The following is a 25,574-nucleotide window of genomic DNA, read 5'->3' as shown; positions in this document are numbered from 1 at the left end:
TCAGGATGATACAAGGTATACGGTACCATTATATGACAAGAGTAAGAAAATATTGGAGTGGGATCCGTTTTCTTAATATAAGTAGCTTCCATCCAAAAGTATAATGCCCAATATTCACCCTCTTACATAGGCCTGCACGATTCATCGTTATAAAATCGCGATCTCGATTATCCCTGTTCACGATTTAATTTATAAATAATTATTTTAACTTACTTCGATTCTTATTCAATTTTACAAGCCGACTGTGTCACAAACACTCCTACTTTCTTCTGTGACTTTTAAACAGACCGTATAAATGGGTTTTAAAGCGCTCCAATGCACCTCCTTCTCTTCATTGAAGCCTCTATGTTTACAGCTATGAGCCTGCACGGAGACATTTATGCTTAGCGCATTGTTTGTTGCAGTGTTCTCTGAAACACCAGAGGGCGCACAAACAAAATAATCTGAATAAGCAAGCAGTAGTAGAGAAGGAGAGTGGCCGTAAAGCAGGCTGCAAGGCAACAGTAAACACATCTATGATCCACATTGATGTACCGCAAAACATCTACTCTCATAATTAGATTGACTTTCAAAAATGACAAAAACTCAGAAGTGCAGCGACAACTTGCCGAGCCTCCGCACCAGAAACAACAATTGTTGTGATGTAATTTTATGGCTTGCGCACCTCACGCCAAGAACACAGCAGCTATCATAAACCTAGCTTTAAGCCTCTTAGTGGCCTTCTTTTTCTAATCTATGGTCAATTTCTTTCAACCGCTAAACTTATCAGTTATCCATCTCCAGAAAGATAAACTCTTTAGTTATATGCAACACTTGGCATACACCCACATAACAGCTTGCATGCCACACACTTTAAATTAGTGTCACTTTAGGCTTCAAGTCTATTTTTCAGCTTGTTAACAAATGGTGGATTGGGTTGTTAGTGCTCTAAAAACACTTCTCAGTGAAAAAGAATACTATGGATGAAGGGATCCAATGTAGACACTGATGGACAACTGCAGCTGTTACCGTTGAGCTACTGACAGGCTGCTTTCAGTCCAAACAAACTGGAGACCAAGGAAAAAGGGAAAATTTGGTATTTCTTAACTTTACGTTGCTGATCTAAGAATGGTTAACACAATATTCTGGGATAGACTTCAGTAAAGTTAGTCTGGATACATGATAAATAGAAGCGACTTCAATGCCGACAAAATTGAGCTGCCGTTCTGACAGCTCTTCTTTCTCTCTGTGTGAACTCATTTTGACAGTTTTATAAAGCTGCTTCTATAATTAGCAGAGGCCCACAGCGAAAGACTGGATTAATATTTAATAAACTGTTGTGTGATTAAACCTTCTGATACTCATCAGGAAACAGGGGATGCAGAAGAAAAGTTTGAATATGTAGACATGACAGCCATATCGCAGAGGCATTTAGAAAGAGAAGATAGACAGAGCCGGGAACAAATAGAACATTCTCTAAAAAAACATAAATAAAAATAAACTAGATCTAGATGTGTTAACCAAGTTTCTCTTATTCCTTCACCTTGATTACAGAAACCACATTTCTTGCCTGTGGTGTTTGTGAAGAAGAGGTAAATGGCTGGGTGGGTGCACCTCTCGCTACTATTGCCCTTTCTGAGAAAGGCATCAGGAGGGCTTTCAAACATGGAATCAAGGAAAGGAGCAGGACCTGATGGTATCAGTGGGTGGGTAGCCAAACTGTGTACTGTCCAACTAGCGCCGATGTTCACTATGATATTCAACCTATCACTGACTCAGTCTATCACAACCACGAGCTTTAAGAAGTCCACCATCTCTAGGCTTCTCACCTCTGTGGTGATGAAATGCTTTGAATGACTGCTCGATGATTACACCTTCTTCTTACTACCGAACATAGTGGACCCATTACAGTTTGCCGTAGCCCATATCCTCCACACCACCCTATCTTACCTGAAAAAGAAAATACATGAGGTTGCTGTTCATTGGCCACAGGTTCATGCATTTAACACCATAGTTTCCTCTAGGTTTGTCACAAAAGCTCAAGGACCTGGGATTAAACAACCTACTCACGAACGTCAGCGAGATTAAAGAGAAGATAGTGGACTTTGGGAAGAAGCAGGGGTGAAACTATGCCCTCCCCCCCTTAATATCAACGGGTCTTCAAGGGAGAGAGTGGACAGCTTCATGTACCTTAGTGTTCGCATCACTCTGGGCTTGACCTTGCAGATACTTCACTTTAGTAGCCTGAGGAAAAATTTCAGGCATCCACTCAAATGCTGAGGAATTTCTACTCCTGCATCATTGAGTGCGTCTTGACGGGGAACATCACTGCCTGGTACGGAAACAGCCCCGAATAGGACCGAAAGACCCGGAAAAGAGTGGTTTGATCGGCTGAACGTACAATAATACAATTAGGCCATGCTCTACCCTGACTAGAGGATATTTACACCAAGCTAAAAGTCTAAGAGAATCATTACAGATCCAAAGCACCCAGGGATGAGCCTTTTCTTTCTTTTAGGTCAGGTATAAGGTATACACCAGGATACACCAGGCCAGCACTGCAAGGCTCAGAAGCTTTTACCCTCAGGCCAAGACTATTCCTAAACAAGGACAGAGTAATGTAAGAGAGTGTTGAACATTTAAACGAAGGCACAGCTCCATGTTTGTGTGTAAAACTAAGACTTTGTACATGTTGTCACACTAGTTTCATACCTAGCTAGTCAGTACTTAACCCTACAAATAATCTAATTTGTATGAATAGGTATGAATTGAGTACTGACTGACTGACATCTGCTGCCATGAGTGTTTAAAGTAAGGATATTTTCTGAGTTAAATCATTTTGTTAACCTGTTTTAGGTACAAGGTATATTTCTTGGCCTCTAATGACTTAAGTTCTCACACTGATGCAGAAGTGTATTTAGAGTGTGCAGACTAACTTCACATCACTGTTTGGTGTGGTTACAGGTGAAGCAGATCATTGCTTATGAATAAACTACTTAACAATGACCTAATCTTCAACCAGAAAAGGTTAAAGAAGAAATGGCATGTAAAAAGGGCTGTTCTGCATACTAATACCATGCCGAAGATATTCAAAGCTTTGGAGGCAGCGGTGGGTCAAAATTTCAGACTGCATGTGAAGGCAACAAAAATAAAGAAATGAGAGGAAGCGCGAGCTGAAGCAACTTTGCTTTGTTGTTGCAGGACACATTCCCCTATTGTCTACACACACTCCTTGGCATTTCAGTGTTTGTGTTTTGTTCTTTACCTTCATAGTGTTTAAAACGTTTGTTGCAGCAATAGAGGCAGTGAGGTTTCCTGGTTACAGTAATGGGACTCTCATGCCACGATGTGGACAGACAGGTCTGATCTCCAGTTACATGATTGTCCACCGCAGGGTGATATTGGTTGTTTTCCCCTAAAAGTTGAGTAGGTCTTAACTTTTTGCTGCAGGCAAATACATGGAAATACCTGCATTTTTACCTGTCTAATGAATTAGCGTTGTGAACGGTCGTACTATGTTTACCTTTATCAAATCGCCTGATAACGACACCAGGCAGCTACAGTATAACCATAGAGACCTCTACACACATCAGACTGCTTGCTTGTAAAGCAACATTTCTCCGTTCTTGGCTGAGATGGATGACGTAGCGCTGCATAAATTAGCCAGCAGCTAGCGGCTTAATACTGACAAAACACCGCAGTAAAAAAAAGAGAAGAAAAAAGAAAAGAATATTTGAATCCCAATGGAAAAATTGAATACATACCCATCAAACAAATATCCGGATACAGCCCTAGTAACTTATTCTTAAAAAGTGTGTGAAATGACATGAAATGCATTTGACAAGTTTGGCAAGTTAAATGAGAAAAAACGCTTCTTGTAGAAAGTGAAGTAAATCATCAAAACAGTATTATCTGGGAATTTTGACTAAAACTAAAGTAGTAGAAATTTCAAGTGAAATATTTGAATGTAACAAAGTGGGACAGGCATGAACGGCCCTATCATTGTGTCAGAGTCATAAGAGACTTAGTTGACTGTCTTCATTAAATTTCAGTGGGGATTATTCAAATGAAGTAACTCATTAAGATCAAGCATTACAGTCAAGTCAATGCTACTGTATCTCAGGAAAACTGACTACCCCTAACTGCAAAGACCCTTCACATTAGCTTACATAAATCACATTACAGCTGAGGCGTCAGTAACGATGTTGTTATGACACTGTCAGAGTGCAGAGAAAGGGTAAAAAAAAAAAAGCAGGTTGACAAATCTGAAAACACTCACTTTTTCACATTGGCTTCTCCATTGGGAATCCTCCTCAGCTTCTTCTTCTTTAGTATTTTGACAGCCCTGCGACAAAGAGTCTCTGAGTCCAGCATCTCTTTCACTTTCCCATAAGATCCCTCCCCTAGCAGATCCCCCATCAAGTACTTTCCGATCAACTTTGCCCTCTTCCTTCGTGGCTGGTAGATTACCTCTGTAGAGTCAATGCGGTGAATGAAAGTATCCATCTCCATCAGTTCATTTTCATTTAGATAGTTAAGATGATGCAGCTCGCCGGTACTCATGACTGATAGATTGGTAGCCACAACTTAAGCCTCTTGTGCAAAAACGTTCGCAAATAGCTATGTTTGCTGCTGTCGAGTAATCCACTTGTAACCTTTCGGCACGGAGCCGAACGTTTTAATTCCACAAGATGGAATACAGATGAATTACAAAATACTGAACACAGGTGACAGAATAATCAGGCCTGAGAGTTTAGGGAGGAGGTGGGGGATCAATCCCAATTTGTAAACATTAAGGAGGTGCAAACAGAAGAGAAGAATCTGTTGGGTCCAGTGCCAAGTTAGTGCAGTATACGATGCATTTTGAACTACATGTGCAGTTGAACAGAAATAAGAGAATTATGATTCTAGAATGTTATTCTTTTCTGCTTTCGTCTAAATAACGTTTATATGAATTTAATACCATACAGCCTTAGGTAGAAGCGACCAGTCCTCCTTCAAGGCTATGCAGCACAGCATTTCTGTCAAAGGCCCATGCTTCACAGCATGGGTTTCCTCAGGATAAACAAGTGTGTACAGCTGGACTAGATCCAGGCACAGATCTACAGCCAAACGCATGCAGCAGTATCAGCCCAATCTCTGGTATGAGCCCAGCTCATGGAGGTCGACTGAGCCATCCAATATGTCCAGCCGTCCTCAGGTGTCCTCCATGCCACCACTGTTCCTACCGCATGGTGCCTGAAAACAAGGATGTTTTAAATATCATTGAAATACAAATATAGCTTTCGCTCGTGTATAAACTAAGCTAGCCCACTTTGGTAAACACTGTCCAGACATCACAACACTTGACCGGTTAACCTTACTGGGTTTCCATTCTGCTGTGAGGTTCACACCAGCCACGAAATATTATAATGTATTATTTAAGTACATATTTAGCACCCCGCTTTAATTCAAGTCGTGTGTGAGTTAGCTACATTTGAAACTTTTGTCGTTCAGTTGAAATAAAAAAGTGTTAACTATTAGCTAGCTGTAAGCTAACATAACACGTTTGCTTGAATGAACTAGCCTGCCAACATAGACTCTTACTTTGTGGTTCATTGATATAACGCCATAAACATTTGCTAGCATGGCAGGTTTTACCTCCTAAGTCGGCTTAAAAGCAACGGCATTTAATTTAATGTGGCTGAGGTTTACTTGGGGAGAATAACCGAAACGTCGTCACACAACTGTAGCCAACAGTGGTTATGCAGCGCAAGCTAGCATTAGCCAACTTTGCCTGACGTTAAGATTAGCGTTAGCCAACTTCACCTGATTTGCCGGTGAAGAAGCGGCAATTTAGCAGAAGGGAATAGTTCTCAGACTGTATTGTATTAGGCTCACCTAATAGCAAAACTAAAGTAAGCTTCAGTAGCCAAACCAGCCCCTTCAACGGAGAAACAAACCAGATACAAACGCAAGCTAACCGGAGTTGCGGTGCCTAGCAAGCCGTTCAGATTACAATGTAAATGGCTAGCTTGCTATGTAGCTACTGTACAAGCTAACAAGCTGGTGCGGGGTCTCACCTTTGAATCTTGTTGCCGTTTTGGGGTTTTATTTCGTCTGTGTCCTTCCTGAGTGAAGCGGAAATTTCACTTGGGTCTATCAGTTAAATTTGCGGACTCTTCGCGTTACTCTTGCTACTCAGGTTGTCGCCATCTTGTTTACCTCCCCCCGCGACTCGCACTGACAGCCCATACATGCGTCACATCACGTTAATACGTCAAATCAAAGTTCGTTCCTCCCCCAAATTAAGGAGAAACGAGAATGTCAACCAGTGTTGACTATAACTAGTTAAAAATGTAATTCACTCATTCTTTTAGACTAAATCAAGTTGTCTAATCCCATAGGTATGGTACACACCGTACTTCTTAACTGCAGTACTTCGTCAACAGGGTGTTTATTTGTAATGAACACTAATTATAATTAACACTCAAATTAAGATAAAATGCATTTATTTGAGGTGGTTTCATACTTTTCTTCCCTTAACCCCACCCTACTTTCAACTGTACTGTCCAGTAGCTCCGGGGCTGCAACTCTTCCGTAAAGTCATCAATTTACAGAAAATTGTTAGCAACCGTTTTGATATATTATTCTACAAGAAAAAATGTCTACGATTCTCAAAGGTTAGGATTTGATGAGTTTCTGTATCTTTTAAGATTGTACATTTATTCTATTTTGGATTAAGTTTCAGTCAAAACAGTTTGATTATACTACATGGGCTCTAAGAACATGTTTCACAATGGTCTTACATTTTATAAACCAAACAAATAATGGATAAAGAAAATAATAGTTCCCTGCACCCTTACATTCAGATTAACTTAACGATGCCACTAACCAACCAAAGCCATCGTTTACTTTTTAATGAGGCTTAAGTTGCCTCTGATTGATTCTTTTGCTTAGCAGGGATTTCTGAGTTATATTTATCCCATGTAAACCCCCCTGGGGAATGGCGATCTGAAGGTCTGATTTCACTGATCTGTTACCCTCCTCCTCGCCACTGGCTGCTTGAGTCTGGTCACCTCTACTCAATGGCTCAATGCTGACAAGAGCCATGCAGAAAGGAACTCAATGGCAGTTATCAACATGATTCGATAGATACATGCATCCATATACAAAACGTGAGTTGATCTTAGCTCCTACTTATTTCCTAATAAACAGGGAATAAACATAAGTACAGTGGTTCTAAGACATCAGTTACAACTCCACATTTCAGTAAGTGGCGATTGTTTTTTTTATTGTGAACACTGAAGAATATAATGACATGAATCAAAAATTAGTTATAGAGCAGTGAGGAAAATTACCCAATGCAAAAAATATACAGAAGATTGTGTGCTAATACAGAACTGTATTATATAGTTGGGAATGCAGTTGATTAAAGCTCTGAATTAGAACAAAACGGTAACACAAACTGAAGAGTGAAATCACTCTGGAAGGCAGGCGATGTTCAGTCCATACATTTTACAGTTACAGTATTAAATTGAAATGTAAAAACAAGATTGCTTTCACCCAAATTAAGCCTCAAATGTAATGGAGAATCTACTAATTTTTCTACATTTCACACACTTCAAATTTTTTAATTTCTACTGTGCCACTGTCTATTTCACAACTAAACAGAGCTGTGGCAGCTGCAGAAAACAGGTTTTATGTTGTGATAAACAAGAACAAGTATAAAACAAAAACAGTCCTCTACATCAGTAATATGGTCTCCGAGGATTATTCTGTGGAAACAAAAAACAAAACTGAATTAAATTCAAATATTATAGCAAAGAACACTTGACCCTGATGAATGGATCAGCAGCAAACCCAATGAAGAACTAAGAAGTGAAGGCTATTACACTTGAAATTCAAGGAATATTGTAACAACAAACAGAATAAAATCTGAAACAAAAGTTACCAGCGGGTTTGGCCTGAAGCGGTAAGCCAGCATCATCCTCTTTCTATAAGCATCGTACTCGTCGTCATTTTTTGTGAGCTCAGCAGGACGGTCAACTCCAAACCCTGCTCCGTTCATGGCGGTAGTTCCCCTTAGGTGGGACAGAGACAAAGACAAAGACAGAGACAGAGACACACACACACACAAAATTAGTTTCTCTTCTCATGTCTGTCTGGTAATCTGAGAGCCAACAAAATATTAGTGTTAAACTCAAGTTTATCTGTATTTTTTACATAAGCTATTTTAACATTTCACAATAGGAAAGTCACATGAAAATAACTTTAATGAATGGTTGAACCCTCCTTTCAGTAGCTGCTCAAGTTTCAGGGTCCTGATATTGCACATGGCGGCTTATTGTCATGACTTACAAGGACTCTTGAAGAGAACGGAGCTGTTGTAAATGTTATTAGCAACACCTGTGCTTTTCCTACAATGGCAAGTCACGATGTCTGCTGTGAAAAGGTTTGCTCAGGTGTAAACGCCAACAAAAAGACGCACAATGTCAACACAGTTGTACAGCTAGCGAGATAGTAGACTAGAAAGTAAAAAAATAAAAAAAAGATTTCTGTCGACAAAAAAATTTGTCACATCAACACTCAAATTGTTTCTGTTGTGTACTCTACTTTGCACTTTGTCTTATTGATTCTGTCGTTATTTAAGATGAATAGAAAATGAATTTTTCAGGCTTTCAAATAACAGTAGCTTAGCTTCACTTAGATTTGCACATTCAAGGAATTTGATTTGGTGATGATTTGGTGCATTATTGTCCAAAGAATATAAAAGTTCAGAGTGTAAGTAAAAGCATTGAAATAAAGATTTTAGTCATTGACGAGTGTACCTTGAATGATACAGAAATGCAATGAAAGGCAAATGTAGTGAAGATGAATGCTCACTTGTTGACAGGAGCCTTGATGCCCTGTCCGTCACTGCCCAGGCCTTCCCCTTCCTTCCAGCCCATCTTCATAAGCATCCGGAAACCAAGATTTTCCACCGTCAACTTAAACTCTTTGTATTCTGAGTAGTCTGGGTCGCGGCCCTCCTGCAAGGCAAGTAGAATCAAGTTGGGAATTCATGCCATACACAATGAGGTGTTGCACCCTTTCAGTCTCTCCAATACCTTTTAGTCTCTTTCTAAAAAAAATAATGGAGGGTGGGAAGATTCTTGAATGCTAATTTAGTGTGGGTTAAGGAAAGATCTTGTATTATTTAGTAGATTTTGACTCATCTGCGGCTCTTAAATATAGGAGGGTTTGATGTTCCACTTCGCACTGGTAGTCTTTACTAAATACAACCTGTAAAAACCTGAGGACAAATTTAATTTTTCCCATTTTTGCCATTACACTCAAATAGCTTGCTGTGTTTAACACTTCCAGCCTTGATCTCTAACTTTCCATGACTATGGAAGTGCATTTGCATTAGATAAAAATCTCTATTGACATGCTCTCCTGTTTCTCAATTTTTAAAAAGGAATAAAAAAAATAGTTTGGTTTTCCCAACAGTACCAAATTGAGTTAAAGAGACTTTCAAATAAACAAGTGGAAATTACAGTCTCCTCCCGCGGATCTCTAAGGAGGAGCGAGAGGAATTTGCTGGGAAAAGGGACGTCTGGGTTGCTCTGCTGGCTTTTAACACAGTGCCCCTGACCTGGATAAGCAGCTTGAAAACAGAGGCATGGATGAATGATTACAATCCTGTTTACAGATATTTCCAATTGACCCTGGACCTAATATATTGTGCATGGCCTTCCTGTGGAGAAGCAGACATTTCAATGGCTGATAGCTACCACAAATTACACTTAAGATGTATGAAACACGTTTCACAGTACTCAAAAGAGATCCTGCAGAGAATAGATAAAAATGGTTTTTTTCTTCTCTGTAAAAGGAAACACTGTTGGATGCCTGAAAATAATTGTTATTATATAATATTTACATTTGTGTGTTAGTCTGCATTTACCTCTAAAACTGAAATTAATGGATTATGGGCAATCCTTGCAGTTGCGCAACAGCGAAACCCTTCAACATTAGGCCAGAAAACAAGTGAAATCAGAGGCAAACTAACCTTGAGTGCCTTGAAGGTTTCCATGAACTTATCCAGCTCCTCAGGGGGCAGGAAGTCACCGATAAAATGTTTCCCTTTACCCATTTCTGTCAGAGATTCTGCCCACTCTGGAAAAGTACAGACAAAATTTTTTGTTTTTTAACACAGCAACAGTTGATCACTTTACTTTAGTTAGAACTGATTATCAAGTACTGGCAGCTGATAGTGTTGCGATGCAAAGACCATTGTTCCATACTGATGGTCAGCCTTACCCCGGGTCTTCTCCATTTCCATCTGCCGGAGACGATGCTCCCAGGTTCCTGCCTGCTGGTCGACTTCTTCATCGCTGTCATATTCATGTTGGTGGTCTCTAATGGCCTTCTCCCACATCACCTGCATCTCTGCCATGGCACGCTTGTGCTTCATGATCATTTCGTACATCTCTTGCATCTGCAGAGTGTGAGATAACAACACACACACACACACACAAACACACATACACACACACACAGATAATTGATTAGAGGGCCTAATAATCCTGAATTTATAATGAGATCAACGTGCCTTTACGATTATTTTAAAAGACAGATTACATTTTTAAAAAAATAGCCAAAAAGGGAATAAATATTTTTGGGGAGGGTAGAGTTTAGATATAGTTAAAAATGCAGCGGTGTCATTTTCACTGAATTGATCCATTTAGTTGGCACTTTCATACCTCTTGTTGTTCTTTGATTTGTTTCTTCTGGTCCTCAGATAGTTCTGTCACTCCTACCAGACCAAGAGGCTTCCCTTTCTTATAACCCAGACCTCTCAGGTCCTGGGCTGAAACAGACGTTACCACAAGCTTATTTATTCATACATTCATTACTGGATGGGGTAATATTGTAGCCAAAATAGCAAATTATTAAAATGTGACTACAAATACGATTTCTGGTGCCATCACATCAATATGCATTATCTTGTATGACTCTTCCAAAAAATGCACATTAATATGAAAATGTATGGGTAGGATAATATTAGACAATGGTATCAGCTCCAAATACATATTCTTGTGCCTTCTAAAAAAGTGTCACCAAGATTAGGTTTTATGTTAATTACTTCCATTACCCAAAAGAACAAAATGTGCCTGCACATATATTTATAGAAAATGTAAAAAAACAAGTTAATGTACCAGAGAGACATGGTGCGTTAGGGTCTGGGACATTAACCTCCTGAGAAACAATGATGGGAGGAATGGGCAACTCGACTTTGTCATCCTCCGACCCCCATCTACTCTTTCTCTTCCGTTTGACGGGCGGAGTTTCTCCCTCCTGAATTTGGGGTGGAGAAGTGGGGTTCAGCGATGGAGGGGTTGCTGATAATGGCGGAGCAGCTGGTCGCGGAGGGTCTGTTCTCAACTCTGCTGCTGGAGGGGAAAAGCTCTGGGAGGCTGCCGCACGATACTCCTGTATTTTCTCTTTGTAGAATCGGTGGACTGGACTTTGATGTTCATATAAAAAACTGAGGGAGGGACAGTAGATATTTTGTCAAAAACCAGGCTTAAAAAAAAGAAACACAGTGACACACATACAACAACTGACCTGAAAGCAGGGTTGTCTCGATTACGCACAGCAGCCATGGCTTCCACCTCGGGGCCACCCTCTGCCACAAACCTGGCCAGGTTCTCAACAACCTGCTGGGTTTCCGCGTCCACTGGGGGGGAGACTTTAAGCAGCCTATCAGTACTGGGGCTCAATTCACACTCTACTACTGTACCGTACTCAACTGGCCCTCACACACCACCAGTCTAGAGCCAATAGAAGAGGAAGGAGGAGCAAGGGGGACAGGGGTGGTGAATGGGGAACTGTATGGACTGTGAGGCATTTACTACAAATGAACACCATGTAAAGCCCAAGGAGGCTCCACTACACACACTATGCCTACGCTGTGAAACTTGTATGTGCAAGTATAATGTTGTGCAAAATTTGAGACTATAACAATGTACTTAAACAAAGATGAGACAAAGGAAATGTAGATAAGGTGCTGGAAGAGGTAATCTTACCATTATCCTTTGTATTCTCAGGTCTCAGCAAATTCTTTCTCAAAACAGCAACTCTGTTTTTGAAGTAGAGATACTCCATGCTGCTCTTATCGTATAAAAATCTGAAAGGCAAGGACAACATTTGAAATCAGATGAGTTTGAAAATACTATATGAGTAAATACATCTGGGAGAGCTACACTGTCCTTCAAACTTACGAGAAAACAGGATTGTCCTTGTAGTCTTCCTTGGCCTTTCGCTCCAGTTCGGCTCCTCCCTCCGCCACAAAAGAGGCCATCTTGTCGATAATGAGTCTGGTGTCTGAGTCCTCTGGGGGAGAAACTTTAAGCAGGCTATGAGTACATTTACTCTATGGGCACCTATGACAGAATGCCAGTCACAAGGCACTGGAGTATGCAGTAGATGCACTGAAATATCCAAGCCATGGAGTTGTCCAGAGATACACTGAAAAACACAGGCCTTGAATTACCTTTCATTTCTAAGAATCCGGAGTAATCAGATTCTTCTTCCTCGTCGTCATCATCTGGAGAACAAAACACACTTGGCCTCTGGCTGAGAACAGGACTCTTCTTGGAGTGCGAGTAATTCTTGAACTGACTAAGCATGCTACTGACTCCAAGGCCAGGCCGCTTGCCAACAAGAATGCTCTTTTTCTGCAGTGTGTTTCCTCCTGGTGATGAAGTAGAGGTTGTGGGACTTTTGGTTTCACTGGTGGAACCTAGAAAGCGTATGAAACAGGACACATTAAAAAAAAAAGAAATCTAGGACAAGCCTTCATGTATTCTTTCTGCTATAAATGATAAGGATTGTTCCTCAACCAGAACATTTGGCAGGTAACAAACACAAGTAATATAAAGTAATGTCATGGTCCCTAATCTAGACTTTCCTTAGGTCAGGATGCCCTCTTTAAAAGTTATAGCTCCCACAAACTGTAGAGCTGTCAAGGACTTATATTACACAGCCTGAAAAATCTTTATACATCTTTTAGATAAGCTGAAGCTACATGTAAAGTACTGACCAGACACATTGTTGGATTTCTCCTTCTGCAACCTCATGAACTGCTGTAAGAAGCTTCCATCATTTACAAACTTGTTTGAGGTACCTCCTTGAAGAATGGGATAACTGTTGGGATCAGAGTAGATGAAAAATGGTTAAATATATTTTTTTATAAATTCAGGCCAAAAATGGTGCCAAAGAAAACATTCACACATAACAATACTGACTGGCAGCATCAGACATATATACTGTACTTATGTTGAAATTTCACGTGTCTGTGCCATATTTGCAGGTCCATAAGTTTACGTTACCTTGGAGGCAGGGGTTTGCTCGGGGTTTGCATATTCAGTTTTGCTTGCTCTGCCATTCTGGCCTCTATCTCCTTCTTCTTCTGAGCTATCAGTTTCTCTTGACGTAGAATATTCATGTTCATCTTGTTTTTCTGTGGCTGGATAGGCTTGGACTTCCATCCTCCTCGCCCTAAAAAAGTACAAATGCAATATATCACAACAATAAGCATGTTATACAGTTTTGGAGCTGGCAGGTAGCAGATGTAACATGTGACATTTTGTGATATTCATCCCACGAAATTTGCCCCAGTTGGAGTTTAAGGCTCATTTATTGTCATTCTACAACACAGGGCTGCACCAAAAAAATGCAATTTGTAGCACCTTTGTGATACACAAGAAAAACAAACAAGAAACTAATTCTGATGGCGTATATTTGAGTTTATTGTATATTTTACTGGATATTATTTACAAGGGTTAACCCTATTTAAGGTAGATGCAGATGGTTACATGTATATGTAATATTATAGCATTACAAACTAGCATACAAGAAATATTCTTAAATTGCACCTAAAAAAAAAAAACTTCTACAAGGTGCTAAGAAATGGGAGAAAATGCGACACTCATGTATATTTACGTTACATGTAGCAGAACTAAGGAAACGGCCAAACGGGTATTTGTGAAGTTATGTAAATATAATGCAAATTATCTTATATGATAACTAACTTCTTTCATTAGCTAGCTAACGTTGTCGCTAGCTAGCTTCGCCAATTTAGCCAGCAAGCGAGCTCTCCTACAGCTAACGTTACACAAAGCTAACCTAGCAATAGCGTAGTTTACGTTAACAGCTAACGACTACCCTGGCTAGCTTACGCGTTTTCTAAGGGAAGCTGCTACATATTTAGCGTTAGCATCAAAGTCAAATTCACAATAAATATTTACCTGCATCGCTAGGTTCCATGGTAGTAGCAGAAGTAAAAAATGTATCGAAAACGACACTAACGCACTAAAATGAGGCCTTTGGCTGCTACCGTAATAGATGATTAGTAAGCGGAGTCCATTGGCGAACACAGGAACGAGACTTCCGGTTATAGTTTTCCAGAATAAAAGCTTCAAATATGTGTATATATGATTTCTACAAATCCACAGGACTCCTGTATGTTATAAAAATCCCCAAAAGGAACATTTTGAGAAAACATGCCTTCTTTGTTTCCCCTCAATACTGACCTTGTTGAAATAGCTCATATGCACAATAGGCATACACTAGCACAATATGCTATCTACAATAGCCAATAAAATTTGCCTTTGTGAAGGTTATTGTGCTCAGTCTTTGTTGACATTGTTACTGTAGTGGTAATGAATTAAATTGTTTATACGGTTCTAATATTCTGTCCCCATCATGTATGTAAAATGACACTAACAGTTTCAAAACATGAACTATAAACTTCACAAAATATAATTTAATTTATTGCAGGGGTATTATTGCTTTGCAAAAGATTGTACATGTGTAGGCTACTTAATAAAACACTTTTGCAAATTGTACTTTTGTACCATACTTATATTTGGAGCCCAGTCTGCAGAAACTACTGTGTGCATTGATCTCAAGAAGGTCTGAAAATGAGGGCCTGTCATGTTCGACCGTGGTCTATGATTTTAGTGTGTTATTAATGTTAAGTCATGTCACATCACATGGAAGAGCAAAGTCTATCAGTGTCCAACTGTATTCTATATTACTTTTGCTTAGGATAATAGCCTCTACAATTCAAACATGCATTTATAAAAAAAAAAGGGATTTTATTATAATAATTTTAAATGCCACTTAAATGGCGATTGAATAGAAAATCATTACGTTTTGTAAAATTGTATATGTTATGTCTGTGTAGCGTATGTCACATTTTATTTCATTCTGCGATACAACAAATACATTTCTCGCGTTATAAATTTAACCGGAAGTATTCTATTTGGTAAATTTTCTAGCTTACATGGCCTCCTTTGTTTCCGTTTCCACCCTCCACCGCGTCTTGTGTCTTTCGATCTTTCCCATCGCAAAAGTCGAGATTAGTTGTGTCCCTTGTTGCTACCCGTCCGTTTCTTACGAATCCTCCTGCTTAGAAATGGCTGAAGCTCCGCCACGGCCCTGCCGGTTTTTTTGTCACCGGTGTTCAGCAGAAATTAGTCCGCGTTTACCGGTAAGTACCCAAGAGACATATTTAAAAAAATTAGAAATTATTTTTGAGCTCGTGTGGTTTTATGTATGTGTGGTTGACGTGCACACCTAGTCACGTCAACCTGCTGCTGGTAACTATGCTAGCTAGTTAGCTAGCCCCATAGGCAGCAACGGTCCAGAGTGACAGTCAAGTGTGTCGGGTGGATTCGCGTTATGCTCTTGTGTTTTCGACATAATTTCAGATATTTTATGTTATAATTAATAGCAGCTAAAGTTAAATAGCGCCCATATTAACAGCTTGGCAGGGCTCATAGTGGTGGCGTTTAACGTTAGCAAGCAAGCTAACAGAAGACAGGTTCACTTTCTGAATTAAAAATTCGATTCTGTCAGGGGCGTATGGCACGTTTGATGTACATATTTTTCCCCATATGGCTTGCTTTTAGCTTATTGTTATGGAAGCTTTTTTCTGCTAATGCTCGGAAAGGAATCCCAAGAGTCATTATAATGAGCTGGCTGGTGTCTCAAAATAATGAGAGGGGAAAAAAAGAGTAAGTATATCTAATGAATGAATGATTTTTTCATAACATTGGAGGAAATGGGCTTCCATATATTGTGGTTGTACCTCAAAGAGAAGTAAAACTTTCACAATATCTATCCAAAAGCCAGTCCCAGACAAGATTGCTATAGTAACAGTCCTCTTGCCTACAGGCATTCATGGGAAGCTTCTTGAATGTTGCAGTAACAGCTACGTTATTGACAGCCAGCCAGCTGCATACCTGTGTTACAGGTACTGTCAGGAGATTGGATTATTAAATGCATTTGACATTTGTTAAACTCAATGCAAAACTTAAGAGACATGCGTTTTAAGGAAAAATGTCTGTTTTCCATTATTAGACATCATACACTCCGTTGCCTTATTAGGTACAAGCACACCTAGCTAAAACTAATGCATTCTATTGTAATACAAGAACTCTGCAATAAACACTACTCTTATGAAGGTTATATTATTCAAGATAAGACAGTTTGTTGTCCGTAGGAACGGGAATTTGTCTTTGGCAACACAAGACTGTTTTATGGTATTTTGGTGGCAACAGCTTTATGTGCTGCTCAATTCAGAATCAGAATCAGAATCAGAACTACTTTATTGATCCCCGAAGGGAAACTCTGTGTTGCAGTTGCACAAATATTATAAATAGAGTAGAGATACAAATAAAGAAATATAAGGAATTGGATATGTACGGTATTTACATAAAGGAATGTTATTATACATTGTTCACATAATTAACATAATTAAGGAATTGCAATGGTGAAAAGTAAAATAATAATAATAATGATAATAATTGTAGTAGTTGAGAATTGCACACATGTCAGGCCAGTGTTATTGCACAAAACAGATAATACAGATAATATTGTCCATTTTCAACCTCTCTGAGTGTCTGTGTGTCAAAAACTCAGAGGGAGGAGTTATAAAGTTTGATGGCCACAGGTAGGACTGACTTCCTGTGGCGCTCTATGGTGCATTTTGGGAGAATGAGTCTATCACTGAAAGGGCTCCTGTGATTGAACAACAAGCCAATTGTATCGCATTATAATCTGAGGCACTCTACTATTTAGTCCAGCCCGTTTAGATCAGTGACGGTGGACTAAATATTAGAAACACCTCTCAGTATAACACAATACAATTCAACAGCAGTACACAGCCTCCCAAATGACTGCAAAGTTGAATCATCACCTACATTAAACCTGTATTACCCTCGTGAGGGTAGCATTTGCAGAGCTGTTGAGTGCATAATTTTAGCTAGGCGTACCTAATAAACAAACAACTGTGTCTGTTAGGGACACCAACATGTCAAGGAGCATTATAACATGAGACACCATCAAAAGTGCTCTATATTCTTATGAAGGATGAGAACGTTAGATATGAGTTGCCAGCTAGTGTTTTTCTTTTAAGAAGCATGGGCCATTAGAACAGTCAAACACAGAACAGATATTACAAAAGGTAAAGTTATAATACATTTTTTAAATATATTACTGTCATCATGTTCAATGAAGTAATACAAAGTAAATGAAAAATCCACTGAAAATAGGACATTTCTGTCAATAATCTGTGATATGTAACATTATTCCAGCATTTATCTTGTTTAGTGTGCGTGTGCGTGTGCGTGTGTGTGTGTGTGTGTGTGTCTGTGTGTCTGTGTGTCTGTGTGTCTGTGTGTCTGTGTGTCTGTGTGTCTGTCTGTCTGTCTGTCTGTCTGTCTGTCTGTCTGTGTGTGTGTGTGTGTGTACGTACATTCACACTAGATATTCACATTTGCATTTTCACTGTAGGACTACACCTGTCCACGCTGTGAATCTGGTTTTATTGAGGAACTGGCTGAGGAAAGAAGGTATGGAATATTATTTTGTGACTCATGGATTTGATAAATTTGATGTTTAAGTGGATTTCTGAGTCTTAGTTTTTCACATTCTTTACCACTGTGTTCAAGTAGTACTGAAAATGGGTCCGCATCCACGTCCTCCTTCAGTGATCAGAACCGCCCAGCCTTTGAGGTCAGTTTGACTTGTTAATGTAGCTTGTCCAGGGTGCATTCCCCCCCACCCCCGCACCATGATTGTGACATTGCCTCTGTCTTTTCTACTAGAGCATGGATCACCAACACTTGTTCACATTTCCCTCGGGGTACGGTCCGTTCGCCCTCGGGATTTTTGATGAGAACTTCGACCTTCGAACGCAGCTCCCCACAGAAGACAACCGAGAGACAGCAGCCGAAAACAGGAGAGAAAGGGAAATGGCATCACGGCAAAGATACAGTGCCCGGCAACCGCGCGGTCGACATGTTCCTCGACGACAGGGTACGCGCCACGAAGGAGTGCCCACTTTAGAAGGGTGAGATATTTCAGCAGTAGTGGGGTTGGAGGTTGTTGTGGGACACGAGGACACAGGTAAAAAATGTGCGTCTTTTGTGTGAGTAATACTGCACGTTCTTCACGTTACGGTAGAAAACACTAGAACAATATTATTTCCCGTTTTAGAATGTGAGAAAATGTAGAACTTTGCTTAACTAAAGTGATCTGTTATGCCTCTTGTATATTTACCTCATACATCGAAATTAAAATAGTATTACTATTTTAATAACGATTATTTTACCTATAAATACCAAACAGACAATATCTACCATTGCCATTTATATTGAGTATTAATGTATTGTAAGGACCATAAAATTATCAATATGTACTAGGGGTGTCACATGATTTTAAATCGAAAAGTGATCAAAATAAGCTTTCAATTTTGAGTAGCATTATTGGCTATTACCCCCAGTATTTATTTCTCTCTCCACCCCCACCTTGGATGACTCGGGCAGCGTTTTGCCTTCCCCCTCTGTGAGTTATGGAAACAAACAATAAAGGTAAAGCATTTGGGCAGAAGGGACTTCATGGTGTGGTCATGTAGATAAATTAATGGTGCTTTCAATTGCACCTCGGTAATTCTTTGAAAAACTAAAACTTGTTGTTGTAAAGTACCCTTCTTCCATCTAGTGGCTCTTATTGTGGCACTACTGAAAAGAAAATATTTAAATCGAATAGAATCGTGACACCCCTAATATGTCCCAACATTTTCCGTTTGTGTAATTTAGATAAGAAGACACGTTGAGTTTCTCAGTTTGATTTAAATGTTGAAAGTATTTTTGTGTGGTGTCTTTTCCGTATACAGAATCATCCAGCAGCTAGTAAATGGAATCATAGCACCTACAGCCATGCCAAATATGGGGATGGGACCATGGTTAGTATAAGAAACCGTGATGCAGGTTTGTTGACTCTTTCTCATATCACAAAGTAAAATCGTTATCATTTTTGTTGACTACCTTCTTGTCTTGCAGGGGTATGCTACATTCCAATCCCATGGACTACGCCTGGGGTGCCAATGGTCTTGATGCTATCATTACACAGGTATGAAGTGGAGATAAAACTGCATATCAATTAGGTGGCTACATTGTCCTAAGAACCTTTTCAATAAAGCCCCAAGAATAGTGCTATTTATAATGTCATGAATAATAATTCATAGTATATCTGTATAGTATAAATTGTTTTTATAGCAACATAATGATACAAGGATCCAAAGTCCTAAAAGTGTTTTCTACATTTTAAGACAAATGTGTAAAAATATACAGAACAGTGGCAGTAGATGATCTCACAGCCGTTCATTGGGATTCTGCTCTTTTTTTCTTGTAGTTATTGAACCAGTTTGAAAACACAGGTCCCCCTCCTGCAGACAGAGAAAGAATAAAGAGTTTACCCACCGTTACCATTACAGAGGAACATGTGGGTAAGTCCAGGTCTCTGCTCTCACTCACAGTTACTCACTCATTGTCTCTCACCCATTCTGCACCAGAAGCAGTTATCTGTCAGAACAGAAAAGGTCTCCTTTTGATTAGTGTTGTTCTTTGTACTGGTTTCTTGCAGACATACGTGTCAATACAACCCTCATAGCATGCCACATATATATTTTTTTACCTCCTATTTATTCAGGGTAGGTTCACTGAGAGTAAGCCTCTCTTTTGCAGGAACACCCTGATCACATTTACACAGTTATACTGTACATTCATACCTGGAAGCTGCCCAGTACAACCCCAGTCTGATCTGCTGGCCACTAAGCAGCTCCACTGCAGCGGTTGGAGTTGAGCGCCTTGCTCAAGGGCATCTCAGTGGTGGTAATGACGGAGGGACAAGCTGCTCTTTCACTTTCCCCGCCCAGATTTTATCCTGCCAGTTTGGGGATTGAACCAACGACCTCCCGCTCCCAAGCTTCTCTAACCTTTAGGCCACCACTGCCCCACATAAAAAACAGATTGATGTATAATCAGCCTATAAGCCAATTGCCAATTCAATTGTGTGTGTGTACGTGTGTGTGTGTGTACGTGTGTGTGTGTGTACGTGTGTGTGTGTGTACGTGTGTGAATGTATGTACTTATATACTGTGTGTGTATGTATTTATATACTGTTTGTGTGTGTGTGTGTGTGTGTGTGTGTGTGTGTGTATATATATATATATACATTTTTATTTATTTATTGATCCCAATAAAATGGGAAATTACCATATTACTGTATTTTCCCTTTTTATTGGATCAATAAATATCTATCATCTACATAGACATATCGATATGTAAATAAACTGTATATATGGATGATAGATATTTATTGATCCCAATAAAATGAGAAAATACAGTAATACTGTAATGTCCCATTTTATTGGCATCAATAACTAAATAAACTATATGTATATTTACACACACACACACACACACACACACACACACACGTCTTTGTTTGCAGTAGTGAAGTGCTTTAATATAATCTTGCAGTGCACTGCCTAAAGTCAAAGAAACAGAACAGGTGTGAACACACACACACACACACACACACACACACACAGACAGACAGTATGGCATTTTCTGTTTGTGCAGGTGCTGGTTTAGAGTGTCCTGTGTGCAAAGAAGACTACAGCGTTCAGGAGAATGTTAGACAACTGCCGTGCAATCATTTGTTTCACAATGACTGTATAGTACCGTGGCTGGAACAGGTACGTCCATCTGTCACAGACGTCCCAAATAGATCTGCAAGATTGATATCACACATTGGTCATGTGTTTGTTTGTTTTTTATTGGCACCAGCTACACCAAGCTGTTTAGCTATTTAAAGCCAGATTTGTCTCTAATAATGTGTTTATTATAACCCATTGTGTTTTGTGAAGACCTTTTTGAAGCTAGTCTTAACGCGCTGCAGTGTGAGCAAGTGAACTGCAACATGACAAATAAACAGCAGCCAGTTCCAGTTAACTGTTTTGATACGGGCAAAAGAAAAGCAGCGATGCTTTGGGTTAAACAAAGTGCAGCCTCGCCTCCATTTTTTTTAAACATACACTACCGGTCAAAAGTTTGGGGTCACAAATTTCCATACTACTCTATTATAGACAGAAAACCAGCTGATCTGAGTGGGTGGCTGATCTTTAATGCAATATCTACATTGCCAATTACCAGCAACCATTCTTCCAATGTTCCAAAGGCACATTCTTTTCGCTGATCGGATATTATCTTAAAAAGCTAACTGAGAAGGCATGTTGCAATTATGCAAGCAAATAATGTAATATGAAAACTGCTGCCCTGGTTAAAAAAACAAAACAAGGTTACTGGTCTCAGCTGGTATTCTGTCTACAATGGAGTGCAATGGAAATTTCTAAGTGACCCCAAACTTTTGACCGGTAGTGTACATCTGGTGCTCCTCTTAAGTGCCATTGTAGGTCCACAAAGTACTTTTGAAAAGCTTATAAACATTTGACTGTTTAACTATAAGACCCCATTAAGACACTATAATAACACTTTAGGAAAGCAGTATAGGAACGCTTGCATGCAGGATGCATTTTCCTCTTCTTGTATTACATTTGTAGCATAATTGGATACGATTGTATACAAACCAGTCATGTAAATTCTTAAATGTATTGAAAAATACTCAATGGTTACACGAGTCCCGTTTGTCCTTGTTTCCCACAGCACGACACGTGTCCTGTGTGCAGGAAGAGTCTTAGCGGTCAGAACACGGCCACAGACCCACCGGGGTTATCAGGAATGAACTTCTCTCCCTCGTCCTCATCCTCTTCCTCCCCCAGCTCACCTAGCAACGAGAATGCTGCCAGAAACTCGTAGAATGTCACCGTCGCCTCACAACGTACGTCAAACCCAACGTCTCCGAGCTGAAACCAGTCAAACTGTCTCAATTCGCAAACCTCTGAAACTCTGACTCTGTTGCAGACTTTCACTTATCATTCCTCCCCCCCGTACTGAACGGACACCGGGTCCAGCTCCTGCTGCTATTGTTGCCGAGTAGTTGAGAAGGTGGGGCTGGGCGGAGTTGGAGGATCCAGAAAGGCTTTGAATAATAATAATAATAATAATAACAAAAGTGGTATTGTGACCAGAACTGGAGCAGAGTTCAAGCCGGAGTGGACTGCTTTTTGATGGAGACATGTCTTTGCCTTGAGGCTGAGGCACATTTTATATTGAAAAAGATAGAATGCTCTTTTTTTTTTTTTTTTTTTTGTAAACATAGCCTGTGGAGGTGCAGAGTCCATAGATGTGTAGATAGATAATTAAATTAATGGTCGGCCACTGTACTGCTAGGGGGTCAAACCGACACCTTGTGTGAAGGGAACTGGGTGTACGCATCTGATTCTTATTTATTTGCACTTTTGTTTTTATTTTGCACAAAATTATGTCCGATGTTGAGAATGTGAATTAAGGTAAACTACCGAACAAAACCAAGACGTTTTTTCACATTTTTATTTTATGACTTGTGTTTGGTTTTTTTATTAGATTCTCTCTTCATTAGAGCGTGATCCAGTACATTTGGTGCATCTTGACAAGGTAAAGATCCTCACAGCTCAACCGTGGACACATTCTCTACTTATTTATTGAACCCTCGCCCAAAACACAAATTGAGCAATGCAAAAAAAAAAAAAAAAAAAGAAAAGAAAAAAAGGCATGGGAACATTTTACCCTCTAAAAACTGGCCAAATGTGTTGCACAAAACAAGTGTTTATTATTTTATTTACTGGGTTTTTGTACAGTCACAATAAAGTGGTAAAACAAACAAATTTGTAATTTCTGATGATGATAATGAGTAGTTTGGGAAATGTTTTTTGTGCTTGTACTGATTTAATTTTACACGTTTAATGCTTCAATATCAATCAAACTCCCATTGTTTTTAACCCTCATGTTGTCCTCGGGTCAAATTGACCCGTTTTTCTATATCGATGTTTTTTAATTCCCCAAAATAACATGATTGATTCCACACAACGCTCTTTGGCAAGTAACATCTGTTCTTTCATAATTTTGGGACGTCTTATTCAATTTATAGCATTTGAAAAAGAAATTGAAGTGGTTTGAAATAGTATTGAGGAAAAGTTTATATTCCAGTCTGTGATTATCCATCAACAACCATTCCTTAATTTTAGGTGAATCCATCCTTCCCCTTCCCTTACCCCTACCCTTCTTACCCTACCCTTGGCTTGAAACCAAGGGGTAGGGGTAAGGGGTGAAAACATACCCCATGAATTGGGACACCACTTGGTGACATCACATACAGTATTGATCACAAACCTCCAAGATGCCGTCTAGGTCTGTTGATGTGTTGGTTGGACAACAGTGTTATATATTTTATGTTATTTTAGGTTCACTTGGTGAGTGCAGAGTACTTATCTGTGTAGTACTTAGGTCTGTTTGCAAAACAAATGGTATACCAGCATCATGTGTACATATAATACATACAGTGGTGCTCAAAAGTTTACATACACATGCTTAAGTTGACTAAAAAGAGGAATAAAAAAATCATGTTTTGGAAATTTATTTAATACCTAAATTAAAAAATGAGGTAAAATCCAACCTTTAAGGACACCAATTCTTTGTGAATGAATAACGTATTGTAAATAATAAATGTTCTTATTTAAAATACAGGGGTCATAAGTATACAACCCTATGTTAAATTCCCATGAGAGGCAGATTTTATTATTAAAGGCCAGTTATTTCCTGGATTCAGGATATATGCATCCTGATAAAGTTCCCTTGGCCTTTAGAATTAATAGCCCACATCCTCACATACTCTTCACCATGCTTAGAGATAGCGCTGGGATACTTTCTATAAAATCATCTTCAGCAAATCAAACCAGGTATAGTCTAACTGAAATAAAACCATGCCTATCTCTAAGCATGGTGAAGAGTATGTGAGGATGTGGGGCTATTTTAATTCTAAAGGCCAAGGGAACTTTATCAGGATGCATAATATCCTGAACCAGGAAATAACTGGCCTTTAATAATAAAATACTGCCTGCCTCTATGGGAATTTAACATAGGGGATGTATAATTATGACCCGTATTTTAAATAAGAACATATTTATTTACAATACGTTATTCATTCACAAAGAAAATTGGTGTCCTTAAAGGTTGGATTTTACCTCATTTTTTAATTTAGGTATTAAAATAAATTTCCAAAACATGATTTTTTTATTCCTCTTTTTAGTCAACTTAAGCATGTGTATGTAAACTTTTGAGCACCACTGTATACACCCTGTATACATGGTGTGTGTATATCTGTTTCAGTTATCACCGTTTTGAATGTCATTGATGTTCACAAAAACTCAAAAATCTGTCTTTATTGGTGATAAATTGAACATAACAGGCAAAAACGTTACATAAAATAATGTTACAGAACCATTGTCAACTATTAGAACCATAACTAACATGTCGCACACAATAAAAGGCACTCATATGTGTAAAACTAAAAAAATACACACAAGACCACAAACAAACTACACACACACTACACTGTTGTAGCTACAGCTGCTCTGATAGTCTCAATAATTAATTAAATAATTCCTAATTTCTGTTTTTCTAACTCAAACATTAGGTATAAATTCCTATGAATGAGGTTTATTGACCATAAATTCTAAAAATAACTAAAACTAAAGTTAATAAGTTAGTGTTAAGTAGTGTTAAAAATGTCAATAAGAGTGACAAACATTGAAAAAAGGGACACAAATAAGAAAAGTTCAAAACCTCTATAACAGACTGTCTTTGCTTCAATGTCAGTAGATCATGAACACGTGTTGACCAACAAATTGACCTTGTGATATGTCAAAAGTTCTTGAAGTGTTTTACTACTCACAGTAAAGTGATTTAAAAAAAGAAACTAACAATCACAATGCAGCCTCTTTTACAGCAGTGGCACTTATATCTTGCCAGGTCCCCAGTTTGACCTTATTCCCAATAACAAAAGTGAAAATCTTTGATGTTTAACTGCCTTACAACATGGTTCAAAGTAGATTTAATGTGCCGTTTTTGACACTAAGCAACAGAAAAATACACTGAAGTATAAGGAGATGTCTACAAAGTTATCTAAATGAACCAAACTGCATTCACTTCTTTTTAAAGGACCCACTTAAATCCCCACAGCAGACATTTTGAAGAACAAAATTAATGACATTAATGACGGCTGCATTCCATTTTCCAGAGCTATACAGCAGTGGTTCCCAAACTTTTTCAGCTCAAGAC

General features: G+C 39.0%; 3 protein-coding genes across 6 annotated transcripts in view; 1 reads left to right on the top strand and 2 right to left on the bottom strand.

Moving 5' to 3' along the window:
• Positions 1–6,240, bottom strand: part of stk11 (serine/threonine kinase 11) — a 29,045-nt gene extending 22,805 nt beyond the window's left edge. For 2 of the 3 annotated variants that reach the window (XM_032532182.1, XM_032532181.1), the window contains exons 1-2: positions 6,042–6,239; positions 4,259–5,217 (exon numbers count right to left, since the gene is read on the bottom strand). In XM_032532182.1, the coding sequence (XP_032388073.1) occupies positions 4,259–4,542 (284 nt within the window). In that variant the 5' untranslated portion in view covers positions 4,543–5,217; positions 6,042–6,239. Of the gene's footprint in view, positions 1–4,258; positions 5,218–6,041 lie in introns of all 3 variants that reach the window. The other variant, XM_032532183.1, reaches the window with a different exon arrangement.
• A 991-nt stretch (positions 6,241–7,231) lies between these two features.
• Positions 7,232–14,271, bottom strand: sugp1 (SURP and G patch domain containing 1). Its single transcript, XM_032531893.1, has 14 exons — positions 14,253–14,271; positions 13,335–13,503; positions 13,046–13,149; positions 12,497–12,745; positions 12,225–12,348; positions 12,030–12,130; positions 11,569–11,692; positions 11,160–11,488; positions 10,704–10,810; positions 10,261–10,438; positions 10,010–10,116; positions 8,845–8,990; positions 7,913–8,042; positions 7,232–7,736 (listed from the first exon to the last, which is right to left on the bottom strand). Exons 1-14 carry the CDS (start codon positions 14,269–14,271, stop codon positions 7,710–7,712), a joined length of 1,914 nt encoding a protein of 637 aa, XP_032387784.1. The 3' UTR covers positions 7,232–7,709.
• Positions 14,272–15,324: 1,053 nt separating this feature from the next.
• Positions 15,325–23,118, top strand: rnf126 (ring finger protein 126). 2 transcript variants are annotated; one of them, XM_032532196.1, is made up of 9 exons: positions 15,325–15,499; positions 17,806–17,864; positions 17,967–18,027; positions 18,120–18,364; positions 19,190–19,258; positions 19,356–19,425; positions 19,708–19,801; positions 20,940–21,055; positions 22,023–23,118. In XM_032532196.1, the coding sequence occupies exons 1-9, from the start codon at positions 15,425–15,427 to the stop codon at positions 22,173–22,175; spliced, it is 942 nt and encodes a 313-aa protein (XP_032388087.1). In that variant the 5' UTR covers positions 15,325–15,424; the 3' UTR covers positions 22,176–23,118. The 2 variants fall into 2 exon arrangements, with proteins under 2 accessions (XP_032388087.1, XP_032388086.1); XM_032532195.1 differs by having other exon boundaries at positions 15,347–15,499; positions 17,964–18,027.
• Positions 23,119–25,574: the final 2,456 nt, after the last annotated feature.

Source organism: Etheostoma spectabile, chromosome 12, assembly GCF_008692095.1.
Source record: "Etheostoma spectabile isolate EspeVRDwgs_2016 chromosome 12, UIUC_Espe_1.0, whole genome shotgun sequence".
Classification (NCBI taxonomy): Eukaryota; Metazoa; Chordata; class Actinopteri; order Perciformes; family Percidae; genus Etheostoma; species Etheostoma spectabile.
This window is presented reverse-complemented; position numbering and strand designations above follow the sequence as displayed.

What these genes read in the sequence shown, in the direction of transcription:
- rnf126 (XM_032532195.1), top strand. Translation starts at nt 15,425, where the DNA reads ATGGCTGAAGCTCCGCCACGGCCCTGCCGGTTTTTTTGTCACCGGTGT. An exon ending in AAATTAGTCCGCGTTTACCG is followed by an intron (nt 15,500 to 17,805) that starts GTAAGTACCCAA and finishes TTTTCACTGTAG; the next exon opens with GACTACACCTGTCCACGCTG. An exon ending in TAGTACCGTGGCTGGAACAG is followed by an intron (nt 21,056 to 22,022) that starts GTACGTCCATCT and finishes TGTTTCCCACAG; the next exon opens with CACGACACGTGTCCTGTGTG.
- sugp1 (XM_032531893.1), bottom strand. An exon ending in GAAATCCAACAATGTGTCTG is followed by an intron (nt 12,746 to 13,045) that starts GTCAGTACTTTA and finishes TACGCTTTCTAG; the next exon opens with GTTCCACCAGTGAAACCAAA. An exon ending in AAACCTTCAAGGCACTCAAG is followed by an intron (nt 8,991 to 10,009) that starts GTTAGTTTGCCT and finishes CTTGCCTTGCAG; the next exon opens with GAGGGCCGCGACCCAGACTA.